The 20,311-nt window shown below is 49.1% G+C and overlaps 1 protein-coding gene and 1 long non-coding RNA gene across 5 annotated transcripts in view; one reads left to right on the forward strand and one right to left on the reverse strand.

Moving 5' to 3' along the window:
* The window catches only part of LOC137541790 (uncharacterized), a 318,006-nt gene that overhangs the window by 30,492 nt on the left and 267,203 nt on the right, over positions 1-20,311 (forward strand). The window lies entirely within an intron of this gene.
* The window catches only part of LOC137541786 (cadherin-like protein 26), a 136,024-nt gene continuing 117,504 nt past the window's right edge, over positions 1,792-20,311 (reverse strand). For all 3 annotated transcript variants that reach the window (XM_068263293.1, XM_068263291.1, XM_068263292.1), the window contains 2 exons: positions 3,964-4,053; positions 1,792-2,065 (listed from right to left, as the gene is read on the reverse strand). In XM_068263293.1, the coding sequence (XP_068119394.1) occupies positions 1,850-2,065; positions 3,964-4,053 (306 nt within the window). In that variant the 3' untranslated portion in view covers positions 1,792-1,849. The remainder of the gene's footprint in view (positions 2,066-3,963; positions 4,054-20,311) is intronic.

The following is a 20,311-nucleotide window of genomic DNA, read 5'->3' on the forward strand; positions in this document are numbered from 1 at the left end:
CAGTTCACAGAGCTCCGCGATCAGCCTACTAGCCGCGATTGCTTAGAGCCAAATGGGGAAAGAATTCCCCTTTTGTTTACATTTGTACAGCTGCTATCTCCTGCAGTGCTGTATGAGGGACAATCCGCTGTCCCTTAGAGCAGCTCCTAATGCGTGGCCTCTCATAGGCTGATGCCCATGAGGGGCGGGGAACAGTGCCAATCGCCGTCTTATGGCGATTTAGGGCGGCACGAGGGAGGAGGGAGCGAAAAGCATCCCTTTTCTCAAAAAAAAAAAAAAAAAAAAAAAAAAAGATTGCAGCAGCACAGAGACTTCCGGCAGAGTGTCCTATTAAGGACAACAAAAGCAGGCAAGATTCAGTTCTGTGCTAAATTGTAGGGCTGTGCAGCAACCTGACCAAGCTGCACAGCCCTACATTGTGAAAAATGGCCTGGTCACTAGGGGTGAGTAAGCCTGCGGTCCTGAAGTGGTTAAAGGAGTTATCAGGTTAAAAAAAAAAAAAAAAAAAAAGTGTTTCACTTACCAGGGGCTTCTACCGGCCCCATGCAGCCATCCTGTGCTGTCGTATGTGTTAATGTTCCTGCACCAGCGGGAATGCTTAAAAATGTACGCAATGCGGCCCGCCGACCCCGAGAGTGGCAAAAACTAAACTAGCTGACGGAGGGGAACCAGAGCAGCAGTGAGTGACTACGACAGCACAGGATAGCTGCATGGGGCTGGTAGAAGCCCCAGGTAAGTGAAACTTTTTTTTATTTTTGCCTGATAACTCCTTTAAGGACCAGAGACCGCTGGTGTGAAAAACATGGTCTACCAACGTCACACCACACAGATCTGCCGATCACGCTGCTTTCCCGACGTTGCAGCTCACTCTCCCTGCTGGTGATATGACAGCAGAGCTCTGTGAGCCAGTCAGGAGCTGATTTGATTGGCTAACAATTTCGGTAATTTACCTCACTAGTAGGGTAATTTTGCTTTTCAGAGCAGTAATAGGTTTAATGAATTGGCATTAGGCAAGGTGATTGGTAAAATCAGCTGTTTTCAGCATTACTGAATGCGCTAATGAGGCCAATGTCTTTTTTTTTTTTTTTTTTTTTTTTAATATAAACTTCTTGGTAGAATCAAATACACACAAAATTAGAAGAGAAAGAGAAAATACATGTATGTTATTCCATGAGCATTCTGAAACAGGGCAGAGTTAGAACCCGCCTTTACAGATTCAGTGCTCGTCCCTGGAACCAAGTCCACGATAAACCAACCACCATTTTATTTTTCCTGAGGATACATAATACATGCTATATAAAAACTACAAACGTATGCAGTAACGTTAGTGCAAACTGGCATCCAACCATTTCATGAGTCTAAGCCATTAAACAAAAACAATTTACAGAATTATACCATTTCCCTTACTTCTCATGAACATGGTTCTCTTTAAGCCGGTAAATGGCATCTTGAGGACAAAGTCTTTGGGACCATCGGTTTTACATTGAGATCCCTCCATTCAGAATCAGAGATTGATGGGGTAGATATTGATTGATGCCAAGTTAGGAAAAATGAGATGACAGGAACAGTACGAGCAGGCAAAATGTACACAACACCTTATCCACAGGTCCTACTACATGCAGTTTATGGTATTATTATATGGAGACAGCCAGGCTGTAGGACCGTTGCAGAACTGAGACTCCTTATATACAAAAAGCACAAAAGATTTTGCTTCCATTCTTACTGGAATTTTTTTTTCTTTTTTTGAACGGAAAGACTTTGAAGACAAGGTTTACATGACTGACACTGTCTTTAATTTCCCCGTGCACACGTGATCCCTGCTGGATTGCTCGTCTCGTGTACTAAAATATTATGTTTTAAAGCTGGTCTTTGTAACGGTCATGTGCTCTTCACAGATGCCCTCCAGGATGTCAAACTTGGATCCAAAACTTTGCAGAGTTGACAGGTTTAAGTTGCTCCCTGCAATGCTGATGGACTCCAAGGATGAGGCTTTGGAAAGTTCCCCTTCTTCTGCAAACACGCGAGGTTTGTACATCTCTGTTTCTTTTTTCTCAGCATTGAGTCTCTGAAAACAGAACAAAAATTCTATGTAAATTCTTTATGAAGACGATGCAGGATATGAAATCGCACATAATTTCCTGATATAAGATCCCATAAAAAGTAGCATGGCAGCCTCGGCACTTTGCTTTTGGACATTTCCCCCCCTTATCCTTTCAGAACCTGTATGAGCCAAAACCAATTCCGGGTATGTAGAAGCCATAAATGAACCTAACGTCCAACTCCAGACACAGTGAAACATAAATGTCCATCTCTCCATCTCACCCTTTAAGTGGTCTGTATAAAATAAATACTAACAATATATCTTTCTGATAAAGATGCAGCAACTTCTGATAAAGATGCAGCAAGAGAACCCGAGGCAGTTCCATGGGGAAGCAGATGGGACACCAAGGCATGTTCTCTGCCTCATGACATGCCTCTGTGTCCCCACACCGCCGCTCTGTGTCCTCACCACTGCGCTATAGCCCCCCGAGATTAGCGACAATATTTGTTGCTATCTCGGAAGTAAACATTGAGGAGAGAAATTCCGTTTGAAACGCCCACCAGGTGCATTCCTACATGGTTTCCAGAGCTGCCATTGGGCAGCTCTCTCTCCCCCTGGCCACGCCCTCTGCCACTCTCCCGCATCTCCCTGCACGCTATGAGAGACACATTGTCTCTGCCTGCCTTAACCACAGGGTGTGTAGCAATGCTTCCAGGGGCTGCTCCAAGTACTGGGTGGCTCCAGTGGATCTGTGTGTGAGGTAGAAGACAAAGGAGCGCTCCTCTGGTGCATTAACTTTTTTAATAGTATATATGCACATAAAAGTAACACTTACAATGTGTAGGTAGATAAAAGCGCATCAAAGGCCTGCCGACAATCCTCTCCTAGCCCCTGCGCTTGGCCAGAGCAGCGGGAGCGATGTTGCAGCTTGGAGCGGGTAGCGGTGGGGGGGGCATCATCGCATCGAGCCGTCTGATGTCACTACGCGTTTTGGCGTTAACCACGCCTTCGTCAGGTGGCTCGGTACGATGAGGCCCCACCCACCGCTACCTGCTCCAAGCTGCAACATCACTCCCGCTGCTCTGGCCAAGCGCAGGAGCTAGGAGAGGATTGTCGGCAGGCCTTTGATGCACTATTATCTACCTACACATTGTAAGTGTTACTTTTATGTGCGTATATACTATTTAAAAAAGTTACTGCACCAGAGGAGCGCTCCTTTGTCTTCAACCTCACACACAGATCCACTGGAGCCACCCAGTACTTGGAGCAGCCCCTGGAAGCATTGCTACACACACTGTGGTTAAGGCAGTGCAGGAATATATCTTTAGTGTTTCTCGCTCTCCTGCTTTCGTTCCCTTCCCTTTGCTTTTAGATTTGAGGCACAGGGTAGGGGCTGGAATGATTTGTCTGTGATCTGTCCACACATGAGCAGCTTGCTAGCAAGTGAGGATTGAAGCATGCCAGAAAACTAGCCAAGTACATCTGTAGGTAACTTTTCTTCCATAATGGCACCATCATTTGGACAATTCTCTCTGCTCAAAAGCCTTTTTGTGAGTTTACATTTGGTTCCTATCATTGCTAAACTACTAAACCTTTATTTTAACACCTGAGTTAGGCAAGTAATATCTAAAGCTCGCCATACAAACATTGATTTTGATCGCCCAAATGGGCACAACTAGTCAGCTAGCCCCCCCACACTCAACAAAAAAAATTATAATTTGAAGCTAGAGCCCCCACATGCTGTTCTAGCAGGGACTTACAAATCGGTGCCATGGTGTCACCACAGACAGTGAAGAGAATGAGGTCAGACAACAGTACCAACCAGACCAGACCTCTGTAACTATTCACTACTCTATACACCACTAGGGGAATGCTGGAAGTTATAGGAAACGTTTTCTAGACATGCATTTACTGGTTTCTACCTGTAATAAAGCCGCCTCCAAGGTCTTCAGATGTTTTCTTTGCATGGTAAGGCTGCTGCTAGCACCAGAGCGATATTGCCTAACGCTTGCCTGCAGAATGAGAAAAAATAAAAGAGGTTAACTTTATATAGTTGCGGTGTTATGATCATGTCTGCAGCGTTTACTGCTGGCTGCAGTGGTATTGCAACCCAAGCAGTTCTGATGTCATTACATGCATTTGCTTGCATAGTTTGGTTTGCACTTAAACTAGTTGCTGATTCCATCTGCAGTCGCTCTGAAGTTAATGACAGTTTAATATGCTTTTGTGTAAACAAACATTGTCTGCTGCAATGGAGGGGCAATCCCTTTCCTGCAGGCTGCATATCATTGTCTGCCTTTTCCTGCTGTCAGCCTGTGATTAATTACCATTCACTTGTGTGGGAATCTGCAGGTCTGCTCCCATTGGATGACCTCAGTATAAAGAACTGCTTCCTGCAATGCTTGATGGGCTACCATAGTCTCAGATTCTGTCTGTTACTCTGCTCGTGCCCCACCTCGTTCCTAGTCCGTGTGGACTGTGCTGACTCCTGCGAAGGGGTCAGCGAGTCCTCCTAGTTCTGCTCTTGTTCTAGAAGTTGTTACTCTGCTTGTCTTGTGTCATATATTGGTTCATCGCCAATATATACGCATACTTGCGCATTTTGTTATTTTCCTTGTATTCGTGTTACGTTGATACATCAGTGTCGCTGATATATACGTACACGAACTGTTTATTTCCTGTGTTCAGTTAGTCAGCCTTCCAGCACGTTTTGGTAGTTTGCGCGTATCGTGAGCACCCGTGCTGAGCTAGTATCCTGCTCCTGGTCCTGTTTGTGGATTGCGTTCATCTCTGCGAGGAGATAACGAATCCTTCTGAATCCTGTCCTGTTACCGTTTGTGGATTGCGTTCATCTCTGCGAAGAGATAGCGAATCCTTCTGAGTCCTGTTCCCTGTATTGCTCCAGTGCTAGTCAGTGTTCCTGCTTATGTCATATATCGGTTCATTGCCGATATATACATATGTTAGTCAGACGTTACAAATAGTTTCATTGATAGCTGTAATTGTAATACGCTAGGAAAACATACTTATTGTATATTTGTCTGTGTTACGTTCATCCAGTGTTCTCCCCAGAATTTTTTTCCAGCCGGGTGGCATGAAAAAGTAGCCGGGTGGCATAAAATGGGCGTGGCCATGACGTGCTGGAAAATAGGCGTGGCTATAACATGGGCATAGCCAACTGTATTATAACAGTGTAACTCAAAAGGGCCTTGATTTTTTTTTATCCCCAAAACACAGCTAGGCCATAATGGTAATTACATGTTTCCCCTCCAAAACACATATTAAGGCAGCATTTCCAATACCCCAGATATCCAATGTAGAAACTATTACTCAACATTTCCAATGCATAAACCATTACTCAAAATGTTAAATGCCAGACCGATTACCCCAAATGTAGGTCAGACTGGTGGAGTGGGTAGGTAGGTCAGGCTGGTGGCTAGTGAGGTGGACTAGTGTGTTAGGTAGGTCAGGCTGCTGGCTAGTGGGGTAGATAGGTACTTAAGGCTGCTGGCTAGTGGTGTGGGTAGGAAGGATAGGCTGGTGGCTAGTGGGGCGTGTGGGTAAGTAGGTCAGGCTGGTGGCTAGTGGGGTGGGTGGGTAAGTAGGTCAGGCTGGTGGCTAGTGATGTGGGTGGGTAAGTAGGTCAGGCTGGTGGCTAGTGGGGTGGGGGTGAGGAGGTCAGGCTGGTGGCTTGTGGGGTGGGGGTGAGGAGGTCAGGCTGGTGGCTAGTGGGGTGGGGGTGAGGAGGTCAGGCTGGTGGCTAGTGGGGTGGGGATGAGGAGGTCAGGCTGGTGGCTAGTGGGGTGGGGGTGAGGTCAGGCTGGTGGCTAGTGATGTGGGTGGGTAAGCAAGTCAGGCTGGTGGCTAGTGATGTGGGTGGGTAAGCAAGTCAGGCTGGTGGCTAGTGGGGTGGGTGAGTAAGTAGGTTAGGCTGGTGGCTAGTGATGTGGGTGGGTAAGCAAGTCAGGCTGGTGGCTAGTGATGTGGGTGGGTAAGCAAGTCAGGCTGGTGGCTAGTGGGGTGGGGGTGAGGAGGTCAGGCTGGTGGCTAGTGGGGTGGGGGTGAGGAGGTCAGACTGGTGGCTAGTGGGGTGGGGGTGAGGATGTTAGGCTGGTGGCTAGTGGAATGGGTGGGTGGGTAAGTAGGTCAGGCTGGTGGCTAGTGGGGTGGGGGTGAGGTCAGGCTGGTGGCTAGTGGGGTGGGGGTGAGGAGGTCAGGCTGGTGGCTAGTGGGGTGGAGGTGAGGAGGTCAGGCTGGTGGCTAGTGGGGTGGGGGTGAGGAGGTCAGGCTGGTGGCTAGTGGGGTGGGGGTGAGTGTCAGGAACCAGCCCGCGGCACGCCTGCGTATACGGTTCCCGACTGCGGGTTTGACCAGATTAAGCGGGGAACAGCCTTATTTAAGCTACAAACAAGGCTGGAACCCCTCAAACACTTCCCACTGCCACCACTAGCGTTGCTAGACACGTTCACTCAGCTATCGAGTGCTCAATACGCAATCTGCGTTTTCGTATTTGGGTCAGCTTTGCGCTTAGGCCAAATACGGGAACGCCACGCACCCACACACACACACAGTTGCAATCTTACACTGTCGTGAAGCAAAGACCCACTAACAGTCGTTCCGAACGATACTGTTAGCCACTCTGCTGTCGCTACTCGCACTGGCGTTGTTCGTACGTTGGGTCAGCTGCGCGCTTAGGCCAACGTATGACAAACTCCCCCACACACAATGCAATTACAATTTCATACGGTGGTGTTGCTCAAGCGTACAATTAGGCATGAACTTATACACGGTTACACTTCAGTCTCTTCTAGGCTATGAGTGTTAGTTTAGTACGGCAGAAGTCAAACTTATTAAATAATAATTTAATATTCTAGAAAAACATAGAACAATGCAGAACTTAATATATACAAAAAGATTACAAAAAGACAAAGTAAAAAAGTTACACAATTAAGAGTTACAAAGATACCACACACGGATATTTGCGTAAAAATAAACGGGGGAAAAAAGAACGTTACCAGCTTAGGTTAGAACGTTGTTTGACGGGAGGACGCCGGTTCGACCAGGAGTCGCGATCCTCCCTAGCTATTCGCTACCTCCGAGAGAAGACAGTCACTAGGCATCCGCCTCTGCTTTTTATACTCTGAGCTACGCCTGTAGGCTGCAACTTCCTTGGGGAGGGGAGGAACTAGGTTTTAATTAATTCTCAGACATATTCCATTTCCAGGTAAAAGTCCATACATCAAAGATTGTGAAGTGAGCCTTTCAACTGCAGGTGAAAACTTGATTACGGCTTTTTCCTGTCTCAGTTCTCAGACATAAATGGGATTTTCAGAGATCCACATACATGAAAAGATTTCCCTAGTCCAAGTTACAGGTGACAACCCCATTGTTGACAGTACTTCCTAGCTGATCAAAGATAAGGAGGTTGCACCTCCACCAATAATTCAATTTCCACAGGTAGAAAATGGTATCAAAAGGACTTCACCCCTTCCATAATTTCCCGTAGGCTGTCAAATACATTTCAAACATTCAGGTGTCAGCTTCCCCCTGCCCCCAAGACTCTAGCAGGCTTTCCTTGAATAATGGAACAATGGCTGACACCAGACTCAAAAGCCATGCCGACCAGCCTATTCTTCCTCAATTGGCCGCTAATTAGCAGTACACACAGTTTCCCCTGCTGGACAATGGGGCAGAGGTAATGGACATCTACATACCGAATTACATTAGACTTTAGTTTACTCTGGCCAGGTGACCAATTACACCCAAGCCCAATACACATCTGAGGTTTTACCCAGTAGACAGAAAAATGAAAATATTATCCTTACATCATAAGCACCCCAATATATTCCTGACACGCCCCCTCTTCCAGACGGCACCGGCAAATGATTCTAACGAATCGTCCTGCCAAAGCCGACACTGACGGCCGGGCCTGGGGGGGTAATTCCTTAGCTCCAAGCTACAGGACTGGAAAGCTAGGTCAGGTTGCTGCAATGTGTCATTGCCCCTGACAACCTGACGTAACCAACCAGGGGAATGAGGGTCAGTGACAACCATGAATTCGCGACCATAGAGACAGTGCTGCAGCTGGGGGAGGGTTCCAACCGTCGCTACACGCACTTTCTCTATAGTGGCAGGAGCTATCTCTCGGTCCCTTTGGGGAACGATTCTCTGCCGGGCTGCCTCCTCCACTTCGGACAGCTCCGAGGGAATAACTTCCCAGAACCCTCTCAGCCCGCCCCTCCCAGCTGGTGACCTGCTGGCTAGCCCCCTGAGCTCTTCCAGGCTGCTGTCAAATCGAACAGCCCCAGAGAGCTCAGGGCTGCCTGTCACACATTCCAGGAAGGCTGCAGACGGAGAGGCTCCTGGGCCCTCCAGGCCAGGTTCCGGATTGGATGTGGCTGACCCAGCAACATTTGCCACTTCAGTGGACAGTCCCTCTGCTGTAGACTCGCTAGCGCTGCGGGTTACCACTGCAGCGGAGGGAGCGTCCACATTACACGTATCATAAACCCCATCACCTTTGGTCTGGAAACCATCTGAAGGGGAAGGATCTGGCCTAGTGCCATCTGCCCCTTCAGTGGACAGTCCACCTGCTGCAGCCCAGCGAGCGCCGCTGGTTACTCCTGCAGCTGACGGAGTGTCCACATGACACACAGCATTATGTAGTACAACACATATGACATCAGCATTATCAGCCCTACATATATTGTCATTTGGGACATCACATAAAACATCCACATTATCGGTATCATTACACACATTGCTACTCAGCACTTCACAAGTAGCATCAACAGTTCTTGCCTCGATCGCCTCGATAGTCCGTGCGTCATAAATGACCTCATCAGTTTCTGCATTCTTGGTATCAACAGGTTCCATTCCAGGCCTAGGCACTGGAGACTCACTAGGGCTGGCTCCTAGCACACAGTCCATAGCCCCTGGGGCCTCGCCAGCATTCCCCACTTGCACAGCATTATCCAACAGTGCCTTGCAAGAGTCCTGAACTTCTGCTGGGGATGCAGGCCCCACAGGGTTTGGGGTAGGCTCATACCGGGCCACTAACCGTCCCAGGTCAGTACCCAGCAAAACGTTGGTGGGGATTTTGTCAGTTACCCCAACTTCTTTCAGTCCGCTGCCGGCCCCCCAATCCAGGTGGACCAAGGCGGTGGGTATTGCTGGGGTGACACCCCCAATTCCTCTGACAGCAATCATTTTCCCAGGTAGGTACTGCTCTGGGTTCACAAGCTGGGGATGTATGAGAGTCACTTCTGCTCCAGTGTCTCTCAGCCCAGTGGCAACTGTACCCCCAACCGTGACAAGCTGCAGATTCTCTGCATAGCCAGTGGCATTCCTGGTAGCACACAAAGCCGTTGGGACTTCACTGGGGTTTGAGGCCTCACTGGATTTTGGGGCCTCCCTCTTCCTCTCTGGGCAAGTCGTGCTGATATGACCCACCCTGTCACATACAAAGCATTTCCGAGTGTCAGGTTGCTTGAATCCAGGAGACAGCGGTGCTTGCCTCCTCTGGGTGCTGGGTGAAACAGGTTTAGCCATCTGTTCTCCTCTCCAGCTGGGCGTAGTAGTCCTCCGGGACTCAGGTGCTCTATGGGCGGTGTAGGCATCGGCCATTTCCGCAGCCTCATCCACTGTCTTTGGTTCTCGATCCAGCACAAACAGCCGGACCTCAACAGGACAGGTGTGTAGGAACTGGTCTTTTATCATCAGCTCCTGCAGGGCATCCAAGGTTTTAACTGACAGTCCTTTTAGCCACTGCTGGAAGGCAGTGCGCAGGTTGCAAGCATGATCCAGGTAACTGTCATTAGGACCTCGCTGCACTGTCCTGAAACGTTTTCGATACACCTCTGGCGTGAGGTGGTATCGTGCAATGATGGCTTTCTTAATTGCCTCAAAGTCTGTTTCTTCCTCCTGGGGGAGACTCACAAACGCCTCCAGGGCCTTGCCTCTCAACCCTGGGGTGAGGTATCTTGCCCACTGCTCACGGGGCACCCCATACTGCCGACAAGTCCTTTCAAACCCCTGTAGGAAAGTGTCTATGTCAGAGTCCTTGTCCATAGCGGGGAACTTATCCAGGGGGATTCTGTGGACTCGCTCACCTTCGCGTTCTGCGGGTCCAGCAGACCGGTTCTGCTGCTGAAGTTTAGCCAGCTCCAGCTGGTGTCTCCGTTCAGCACTTTCCCTCTCGGCCTGGTGTCGCCGTTCAGCTCTTCCCTCCTCTGCCTGTCGTATTTCCCTCTCTGCTTGCCGATGTTCCAGAATCAGCTTTAGGCGCAGTTCGGGCTCAGCCGAACCTAGTAGCTGTAGGTCGGCTTCCAGAGATGTCATCTCCGTGTTCGGTGGATCATCCAGGACATCGTCTCCACTTGCATCCTGTGGCGGGAGCGATTCCTCCTCTGGCGTGTCGTGAGCTGCATCCGCTGATGTTGAAGCACGGGCTCGTTCTGCCTCATCATGCTCCTCGAGCGCACGAACTAGCTGCTCCTTAGTCTGGCCGCTCACCGTCTCGATGCCTTTGTGCTCACACAGGTTGAGTAGTATCTCTTTGTTTTGCCTTGCATAGCTGGATGCTTTCTGAGCCATCGTGTTGCAAAAAATAAAAAGAAAAAAAAAAGGGGGGAGGGAAAGCAAATACCAAGTGTGTATCTTTGAACAAAAAAAACAAAAAAAACGTATATATAGGTTCTGCACTGAGTAGACTTCTGTAGGCTAGTTGCTTCTAGCAAGCTTCCAGCCTTTAGTACTCAGAATAGCGAGCTAAACTGCGTACTAATGTACTAAACGATGCCACCACTGCCAGCCAATTATGTCAGGAACCAGCCCGCGGCACGCCTGCGTATACGGTTCCCGACTGCGGGTTTGACCAGATTAAGCGGGGAACAGCCTTATTTAAGCTACAAACAAGGCTGGAACCCCTCAAACACTTCCCACTGCCACCACTAGCGTTGCTAGACACGTTCACTCAGCTATTGAGTGCTCAATACGCAATCTGCGTTTTTGTATTTGGGTCAGCTTTGCGCTTAGGCCAAATACGGGAACGCCACGCACCCACACACACACACAGTTGCAATCTTACACTGTCGTGAAGCAAAGACCCACTAACAGTCGTTCCGAACGATACTGTTAGCCACTCTGCTGTCGCTACTCGCACTGGCGTTGTTCGTACGTTGGGTCAGCTGCGCGCTTAGGCCAACGTATGACAAACGCCCCCACACACAATGCAATTACAATTTCATACGGTGGTGTTGCTCAAGCGTACAATTAGGCATGAACTTATACACGGTTACACTTCAGTCTCTTCTAGGCTATGAGTGTTTGTTAGTTTAGTACGGCAGAAGTCAAACTTATTAAATAATAATTTAATATTCTAGAAAAACATAGAACAATGCAGAACTTAATATATACAAAAAGATTACAAAAAGACAAAGTAAAAAAGTTACACAATTAAGAGTTACAAAGATACCACACACGGATATTTGCGTAAAAATAAACGGGGGAAAAAAGAACGTTACCAGCTTAGGTTAGAACGTTGTTTGACGGGAGGACGCCGGTTCGACCAGGAGTCGCGATCCTCCCTAGCTATTCGCTACCTCCGAGAGAAGACAGTCACTAGGCATCCGCCTCTGCTTTTTATACTCTGAGCTACGCCTGTAGGCTGCAACTTCCTTGGGGAGGGGAGGAACTAGGTTTTAATTAATTCTCAGACATATTCCATTTCCAGGTAAAAGTCCATACATCAAAGATTGTGAAGTGAGCCTTTCAACTGCAGGTGAAAACTTGATTACGGCTTTTTCCTGTCTCAGTTCTCAGACATAAATGGGATTTTCAGAGATCCACATACATGAAAAGATTTCCCTAGTCCAAGTTACAGGTGACAACCCCATTGTTGACAGTACTTCCTAGCTGATCAAAGATAAGGAGGTTGCACCTCCACCAATAATTCAATTTCCACAGGTAGAAAATGGTATCAAAAGGACTTCACCCCTTCCATAATTTCCCGTAGGCTGTCAAATACATTTCAAACATTCAGGTGTCAGCTTCCCCCTGCCCCCAAGACTCTAGCAGGCTTTCCTTGAATAATGGAACAATGGCTGACACCAGACTCAAAAGCCATGCCGACCAGCCTATTCTTCCTCAATTGGCCGCTAATTAGCAGTACACACAGTTTCCCCTGCTGGACAATGGGGCAGAGGTAATGGACATCTACATACCGAATTACATTAGACTTTAGTTTACTCTGGCCAGGTGACCAATTACACCCAAGCCCAATACACATCTGAGGTTTTACCCAGTAGACAGAAAAATGAAAATATTATCCTTACATCATAAGCACCCCAATATATTCCTGACACGCCCCCTCTTCCAGACGGCACCGGCAAATGATTCTAACGAATCGTCCTGCCAAAGCCGACACTGACGGCCGGGCCTGGGGGGGTAATTCCTTAGCTCCAAGCTACAGGACTGGAAAGCTAGGTCAGGTTGCTGCAATGTGTCATTGCCCCTGACAACCTGACGTAACCAACCAGGGGAATGAGGGTCAGTGACAACCATGAATTCGCGACCATAGAGACAGTGCTGCAGCTGGGGGAGGGTTCCAACCGTCGCTACACGCACTTTCTCTATAGTGGCAGGAGCTATCTCTCGGTCCCTTTGGGGAACGATTCTCTGCCGGGCTGCCTCCTCCACTTCGGACAGCTCCGAGGGAATAACTTCCCAGAACCCTCTCAGCCCGCCCCTCCCAGCTGGTGACCTGCTGGCTAGCCCCCTGAGCTCTTCCAGGCTGCTGTCAAATCGAACAGCCCCAGAGAGCTCAGGGCTGCCTGTCACACATTCCAGGAAGGCTGCAGACGGAGAGGCTCCTGGGCCCTCCAGGCCAGGTTCCGGATTGGATGTGGCTGACCCAGCAACATTTGCCACTTCAGTGGACAGTCCCTCTGCTGTAGACTCGCTAGCGCTGCGGGTTACCACTGCAGCGGAGGGAGCGTCCACATTACACGTATCATAAACCCCATCACCTTTGGTCTGGAAACCATCTGAAGGGGAAGGATCTGGCCTAGTGCCATCTGCCCCTTCAGTGGACAGTCCACCTGCTGCAGCCCAGCGAGCGCCGCTGGTTACTCCTGCAGCTGACGGAGTGTCCACATGACACACAGCATTATGTAGTACAACACATATGACATCAGCATTATCAGCCCTACATATATTGTCATTTGGGACATCACATAAAACATCCACATTATCGGTATCATTACACACATTGCTACTCAGCACTTCACAAGTAGCATCAACAGTTCTTGCCTCGATCGCCTCGATAGTCCGTGCGTCATAAATGACCTCATCAGTTTCTGCATTCTTGGTATCAACAGGTTCCATTCCAGGCCTAGGCACTGGAGACTCACTAGGGCTGGCTCCTAGCACACAGTCCATAGCCCCTGGGGCCTCGCCAGCATTCCCCACTTGCACAGCATTATCCAACAGTGCCTTGCAAGAGTCCTGAACTTCTGCTGGGGATGCAGGCCCCACAGGGTTTGGGGTAGGCTCATACCGGGCCACTAACCGTCCCAGGTCAGTACCCAGCAAAACGTTGGTGGGGATTTTGTCAGTTACCCCAACTTCTTTCAGTCCGCTGCCGGCCCCCCAATCCAGGTGGACCAAGGCGGTGGGTATTGCTGGGGTGACACCCCCAATTCCTCTGACAGCAATCATTTTCCCAGGTAGGTACTGCTCTGGGTTCACAAGCTGGGGATGTATGAGAGTCACTTCTGCTCCAGTGTCTCTCAGCCCAGTGGCAACTGTACCCCCAACCGTGACAAGCTGCAGATTCTCTGCATAGCCAGTGGCATTCCTGGTAGCACACAAAGCCGTTGGGACTTCACTGGGGTTTGAGGCCTCACTGGATTTTGGGGCCTCCCTCTTCCTCTCTGGGCAAGTCGTGCTGATATGACCCACCCTGTCACATACAAAGCATTTCCGAGTGTCAGGTTGCTTGAATCCAGGAGACAGCGGTGCTTGCCTCCTCTGGGTGCTGGGTGAAACAGGTTTAGCCATCTGTTCTCCTCTCCAGCTGGGCGTAGTAGTCCTCCGGGACTCAGGTGCTCTATGGGCGGTGTAGGCATCGGCCATTTCCGCAGCCTCATCCACTGTCTTTGGTTCTCGATCCAGCACAAACAGCCGGACCTCAACAGGACAGGTGTGTAGGAACTGGTCTTTTATCATCAGCTCCTGCAGGGCATCCAAGGTTTTAACTGACAGTCCTTTTAGCCACTGCTGGAAGGCAGTGCGCAGGTTGCAAGCATGATCCAGGTAACTGTCATTAGGACCTCGCTGCACTGTCCTGAAACGTTTTCGATACACCTCTGGCGTGAGGTGGTATCGTGCAATGATGGCTTTCTTAATTGCCTCAAAGTCTGTTTCTTCCTCCTGGGGGAGACTCACAAACGCCTCCAGGGCCTTGCCTCTCAGCCCTGGGGTGAGGTATCTTGCCCACTGCTCACGGGGCACCCCATACTGCCGACAAGTCCTTTCAAACCCCTGTAGGAAAGTGTCTATGTCAGAGTCCTTGTCCATAGCGGGGAACTTATCCAGGGGGATTCTGTGGACTCGCTCACCTTCGCGTTCTGCGGGTCCAGCAGACCGGTTCTGCTGCTGAAGTTTAGCCAGCTCCAGCTGGTGTCTCCGTTCAGCACTTTCCCTCTCGGCCTGGTGTCGCCGTTCAGCTCTTCCCTCCTCTGCCTGTCGTATTTCCCTCTCTGCTTGCCGATGTTCCAGAATCAGCTTTAGGCGCAGTTCGGGCTCAGCCGAACCTAGTAGCTGTAGGTCGGCTTCCAGAGATGTCATCTCCGTGTTCGGTGGATCATCCAGGACATCGTCTCCACTTGCATCCTGTGGCGGGAGCGATTCCTCCTCTGGCGTGTCGTGAGCTGCATCCGCTGATGTTGAAGCACGGGCTCGTTCTGCCTCATCATGCTCCTCGAGCGCACGAACTAGCTGCTCCTTAGTCTGGCCGCTCACCGTCTCGATGCCTTTGTGCTCACACAGGTTGAGTAGTATCTCTTTGTTTTGCCTTGCATAGCTGGATGCTTTCTGAGCCATCGTGTTGCAAAAAATAAAAAGAAAAAAAAAAGGGGGGAGGGAAAGCAAATACCAAGTGTGTATCTTTGAACAAAAAAAACAAAAAAAACGTATATATAGGTTCTGCACTGAGTAGACTTCTGTAGGCTAGTTGCTTCTAGCAAGCTTCCAGCCTTTAGTACTCAGAATAGCGAGCTAAACTGCGTACTAATGTACTAAACGATGCCACCACTGCCAGCCAATTATGTCAGGAACCAGCCCGCGGCACGCCTGCGTATACGGTTCCCGACTGCGGGTTTGACCAGATTAAGCGGGGAACAGCCTTATTTAAGCTACAAACAAGGCTGGAACCCCTCAAACACTTCCCACTGCCACCACTAGCGTTGCTAGACACGTTCACTCAGCTATTGAGTGCTCAATACGCAATCTGCGTTTTTGTATTTGGGTCAGCTTTGCGCTTAGGCCAAATACGGGAACGCCACGCACCCACACACACACACAGTTGCAATCTTACACTGTCGTGAAGCAAAGACCCACTAACAGTCGTTCCGAACGATACTGTTAGCCACTCTGCTGTCGCTACTCGCACTGGCGTTGTTCGTACGTTGGGTCAGCTGCGCGCTTAGGCCAACGTATGACAAACGCCCCCACACACAATGCAATTACAATTTCATACGGTGGTGTTGCTCAAGCGTACAATTAGGCATGAACTTATACACGGTTACACTTCAGTCTCTTCTAGGCTATGAGTGTTTGTTAGTTTAGTACGGCAGAAGTCAAACTTATTAAATAATAATTTAATATTCTAGAAAAACATAGAACAATGCAGAACTTAATATATACAAAAAGATTACAAAAAGACAAAGTAAAAAAGTTACACAATTAAGAGTTACAAAGATACCACACACGGATATTTGCGTAAAAATAAACGGGGGAAAAAAGAACGTTACCAGCTTAGGTTAGAACGTTGTTTGACGGGAGGACGCCGGTTCGACCAGGAGTCGCGATCCTCCCTAGCTATTCGCTACCTCCGAGAGAAGACAGTCACTAGGCATCCGCCTCTGCTTTTTATACTCTGAGCTACGCCTGTAGGCTGCAACTTCCTTGGGGAGGGGAGGAACTAGGTTTTAATTAATTCTCAGACATATTCCATTTCCAGGTAAAAGTCCATACATCAAAGATTGTGAAGTGAGCCTTTCAACTGCAGGTGAAAACTTGATTACGGCTTTTTCCTGTCTCAGTTCTCAGACATAAATGGGATTTTCAGAGATCCACATACATGAAAAGATTTCCCTAGTCCACGTTACAGGTGACAACCCCATTGTTGACAGTACTTCCTAGCTGATCAAAGATAAGGAGGTTGCACCTCCACCAATAATTCAATTTCCACAGGTAGAAAATGGTATCAAAAGGACTTCACCCCTTCCATAATTTCCCGTAGGCTGTCAAATACATTTCAAACATTCAGGTGTCAGCTTCCCCCTGCCCCCAAGACTCTAGCAGGCTTTCCTTGAATAATGGGACAATGGCTGACACCAGACTCAAAAGCCATGCCGACCAGCCTATTCTTCCTCAATTGGCCGCTAATTAGCAGTACACACAGTTTCCCCTGCTGGACAATGGGGCAGAGGTAATGGACATCTACATACCGAATTACATTAGACTTTAGTTTACTCTGGCCAGGTGACCAATTACACCCAAGCCCAATACACATCTGAGGTTTTACCCAGTAGACAGAAAAATGAAAATATTATCCTTACATCATAAGCACCCCAATATATTCCTGACAGTGAGGTCAGGCTGGTGGCTAGTGGGGTGGGGGTGAGGAGGTCAGGCTGGTGGCTAGTGGGGTGGGGGTGAGGATGTTAGGCTGGTGGCTAGTGGAATGGGTGGGTGGGTAAGTAGGTCAGGCTGGTGGCTAGTGGGGTGGGGGTGAGGAGGTCAGGCTAGTGGGGTGGGGGTGAGGATGTTAGGCTGGTGGCTAGTGGAATGGGTGGGTGGGTAAGTAGGTCAGGCTGGTGGCTAGTGGGGTGGGGGTGAGGAGGTCAGGCTGGTGGCTAGTGGTGGGGGGGATGAGTAGGTCAGGCTGGTGGCTAGTGGGGTGGGGGTGAGGTCAGGCTGGTGGGGTGGGGGAGGTCAGGCTGGTGGCTAGTGGGGTGGGGGTGAGGAGGTCAGGCTGGTGGCTAGTGGTGGGGGGGATGAGTAGGTCAGGCTGGTGGGATGGGTGGGTAGTTAGGTAGCTCCCCCCTCCCTCTGAGATAGCAGGGCAGCCGGTTGCTCCTTACATAGAATGGTGTGTAATCCGGTCCTCCTCGGCTGCTTCGTGAAGGTGTCTCCCAGCTGCATCACTCGCTCCATACTTTCAGACAGGGTGCTGGCAGGGGCACTCATCCGTTCCGTTTGCCGGGATTCCACGATCCGCCTCAGCCAGCGGCGCGCGTGCCAACCACTGGGGGGGCGGGTCCACAGCGAGGCAGCCTCCTATTGGCCGGAGGGCGGGGCGGACACGCGTTGATTTGTGGAGGAAGCCGACTCATCCACCCAGTTCACCTATCGCTGCTGAAGACTGGGAGAGCGGCTTACTCCACTGTGAGGGAGGGAACTTCGGCTTGTAAAGTGTCCCCTGCGCGGCTGCCATTTTCTCGAGGATCGCCGCTCAGGATGAGAAAATACTTTTCAAAATGATGCCGCCGGGGTTTCAAAACAGGCGGGCGGGGTTTCAAAACAGCCGGGCGGCCCGCCCACCTAATTAGGCCTGGGGAGAACACTGGTTCATCTATCTTGATCCTGCTATTTCCTGACTATCTTGTCCTGTCTTTGTGAGGCACGCCATCGCTGCAAACGCATTGGCTGCCTCATTCCAGTCTGTCTTATTGTGGACGCTTGCTGTCACTAAGTAGTGGCTAGTTAAGCAAGCGTTCATTCTGTCTACCTGTCCTGATCTCCTCAGTCCTGGTTTATGCGCTCAGCGCTACTTTGCGCTGAGACGTTATTACGAAAGTGTTGTTTGTGGCTGTTCGGATCTGCACCGGCTCTGTGCACCACAATCTCCTATTGGAGTCAGTCCTCTCCTCCACTAAACTGGGGATATCCTGATCCCTTGTGCTGGTGTGTGTACCTCCTTCACGTCAGCTTATGTGTTGCATGCGGACTGTGGAGAATACACCCCCAAGCCTAACATGCGGTAAGAGTTATGCTGAGGTTGTCCAACATGCACAGCCTCAGAGCCCAGGAAACTAGCTAGCGGTAATGCGTCTGTAATAGACGCACTCTCAGCTATACTAAGTATAGCTGAGAGCAGTTCGGCGGGGGCGGCGTGTGTGGCGTCGGGGCGGCGGAGATCTTCAATCAACATGTATCAGAAGGTCGCAAGATAGAGGATACTGTCGTGGGACCTGATTGGCGTGGGATTTTTTTTCTTAAAGGTACAGGTAAGTATTTCTGAAGATCGCAAGACAGAGGATACTGTCGTCGTGGGACATAACAGATTATAGCGCGGGACCTTTTCCGAGGATAATGGCGTGGGAATTTTTTCTTAAAGGTACAGGTAAGTATTTCTGAAGATCGCAAGATGAAGGATACTGTCGTGGGACCTAATTGGCTTGGGATTTTTTTTCTTAAAGGTACAGGTAAGTAGTTCTGGTTAATTTAGAACATTAAAGGACTTTTCTCGTTGTTGCGTTTTTATTTCATTTAACCCTTTATGGAAATGGGTAAGGGGTACTTTGCACCCCTATACTCATTTCTCCTGCGAGGGGGGCAGGCATCTGGGTTCCCCTTCTTAAAGGGGACTCCCAGATGCCACCATGAACCCCCCCCCCAGGGAGTCGTCGCCCCCACCTCCTCCTGGGGCACCGGAGTTGGGGAAGAGCCCCTTGTCCATGGATTGGACAAGGGCTCCGGGGGGGGGGGGGAAGGCTTGGCCGCCCCTCCCCCCCGAAGCCCCCCCATACCATGGACCATGCGGGCTGGTATAGCTCAGGGTGCGAAGCCCCAGTCGGCTGGGGCTCCGCATTCTGGCTATCTCAGCCTGCATGGGGGACAAGGGGTTACAGAGGCTCGGGAGGGGGGACCCCACGTCATTTTTTTCAAAACATTTCCCACACTCTGAACATAACCCAAAAATTTAAATTAAATAAAAAAAAATAATAAAATGTTTCAAAATTTTTTTTTAAATATTGTTCCCCAGTATCTTTTTAACATATCCTGCAAATTTGGTGTAGCTTGGATTTAAGGGGACTTTGCTATTAACTGCTAAAGTCGGCGGGAATTGTTTCCGCCGCGGAAATGTCAGTACGCGATTTAAATAGATACATTTTCCTCTTTGAAGATTTAAAATCGATTTTCTCAAAAACTAGAAGGTGTTTTTGAAAAAAAAATGTTTTCCTCTTGTTCACAATTTTCTTCTTAACATTCCCTACACATTTGGTGTTTCTGGCATTTAAAGGGGCTTTGCTATTAACCGCTAAAGTCGGCGGGCGTTTAATTTACCCACGGTCAGAAGAAGAATATTCAAAATCGATTTTCTCAAAAACTATAAGGTATTTTTGAAAAAAAAAATGTCCTCTTGTTCACAATTTTCTTCTTAACATTCCCTGCAAATTTGGCGGTTTTAACTTTTAAGGGGGCTTTGCTATTGAACATTAAAGCCGGCGGGCAGATATTTTCCAAACGGCGGCAAAGCAGAGGTTAAAACGATAAATATCGTTCAGGTAGAAAAAAAAAAAAAGTTTTAAAACAATAAATTTCGTTCAAAAGGTCTACACTATTTTAACCTTTAAATGATAAATATCGTTTTAAACATATATCGGGCAGAAGGGGGCGCCATTATTTTGCCGGCGCCATTTTTCACTAGACGCGACGGTTACCTGTGCCCTGACGCCAGCTAAGTGCAGCTTGATCCTTATACCCCCTAAATCCGCTATATTAGCAGTATGCGGTTATAGAGGGGTTGGCTGTATGGAACTTTTTGGGCCATATTTTTACCTGTTTTTAGTTTTTACAATAAAGTAGTACGCTTTTACGCTATGTGGACCCCCTTTTTTACATACGCAGACCTGGAACATCGCACAGCAGATTGCCAGTGAGGCTGCGGGGTGGCCAATACCCCGAAGGCTGCAAAGTCTGGTGAGTCCTTCCCGAAGGAGGGGCTGTTTTATCTCAATTGTCTCTAGAAGCACAAGCATT

The sequence above is a fragment of the Hyperolius riggenbachi genome, chromosome 12 (assembly GCF_040937935.1).
Source record: "Hyperolius riggenbachi isolate aHypRig1 chromosome 12, aHypRig1.pri, whole genome shotgun sequence".
Lineage (NCBI taxonomy): Eukaryota > Metazoa > Chordata > Amphibia > Anura > Hyperoliidae > Hyperolius > Hyperolius riggenbachi.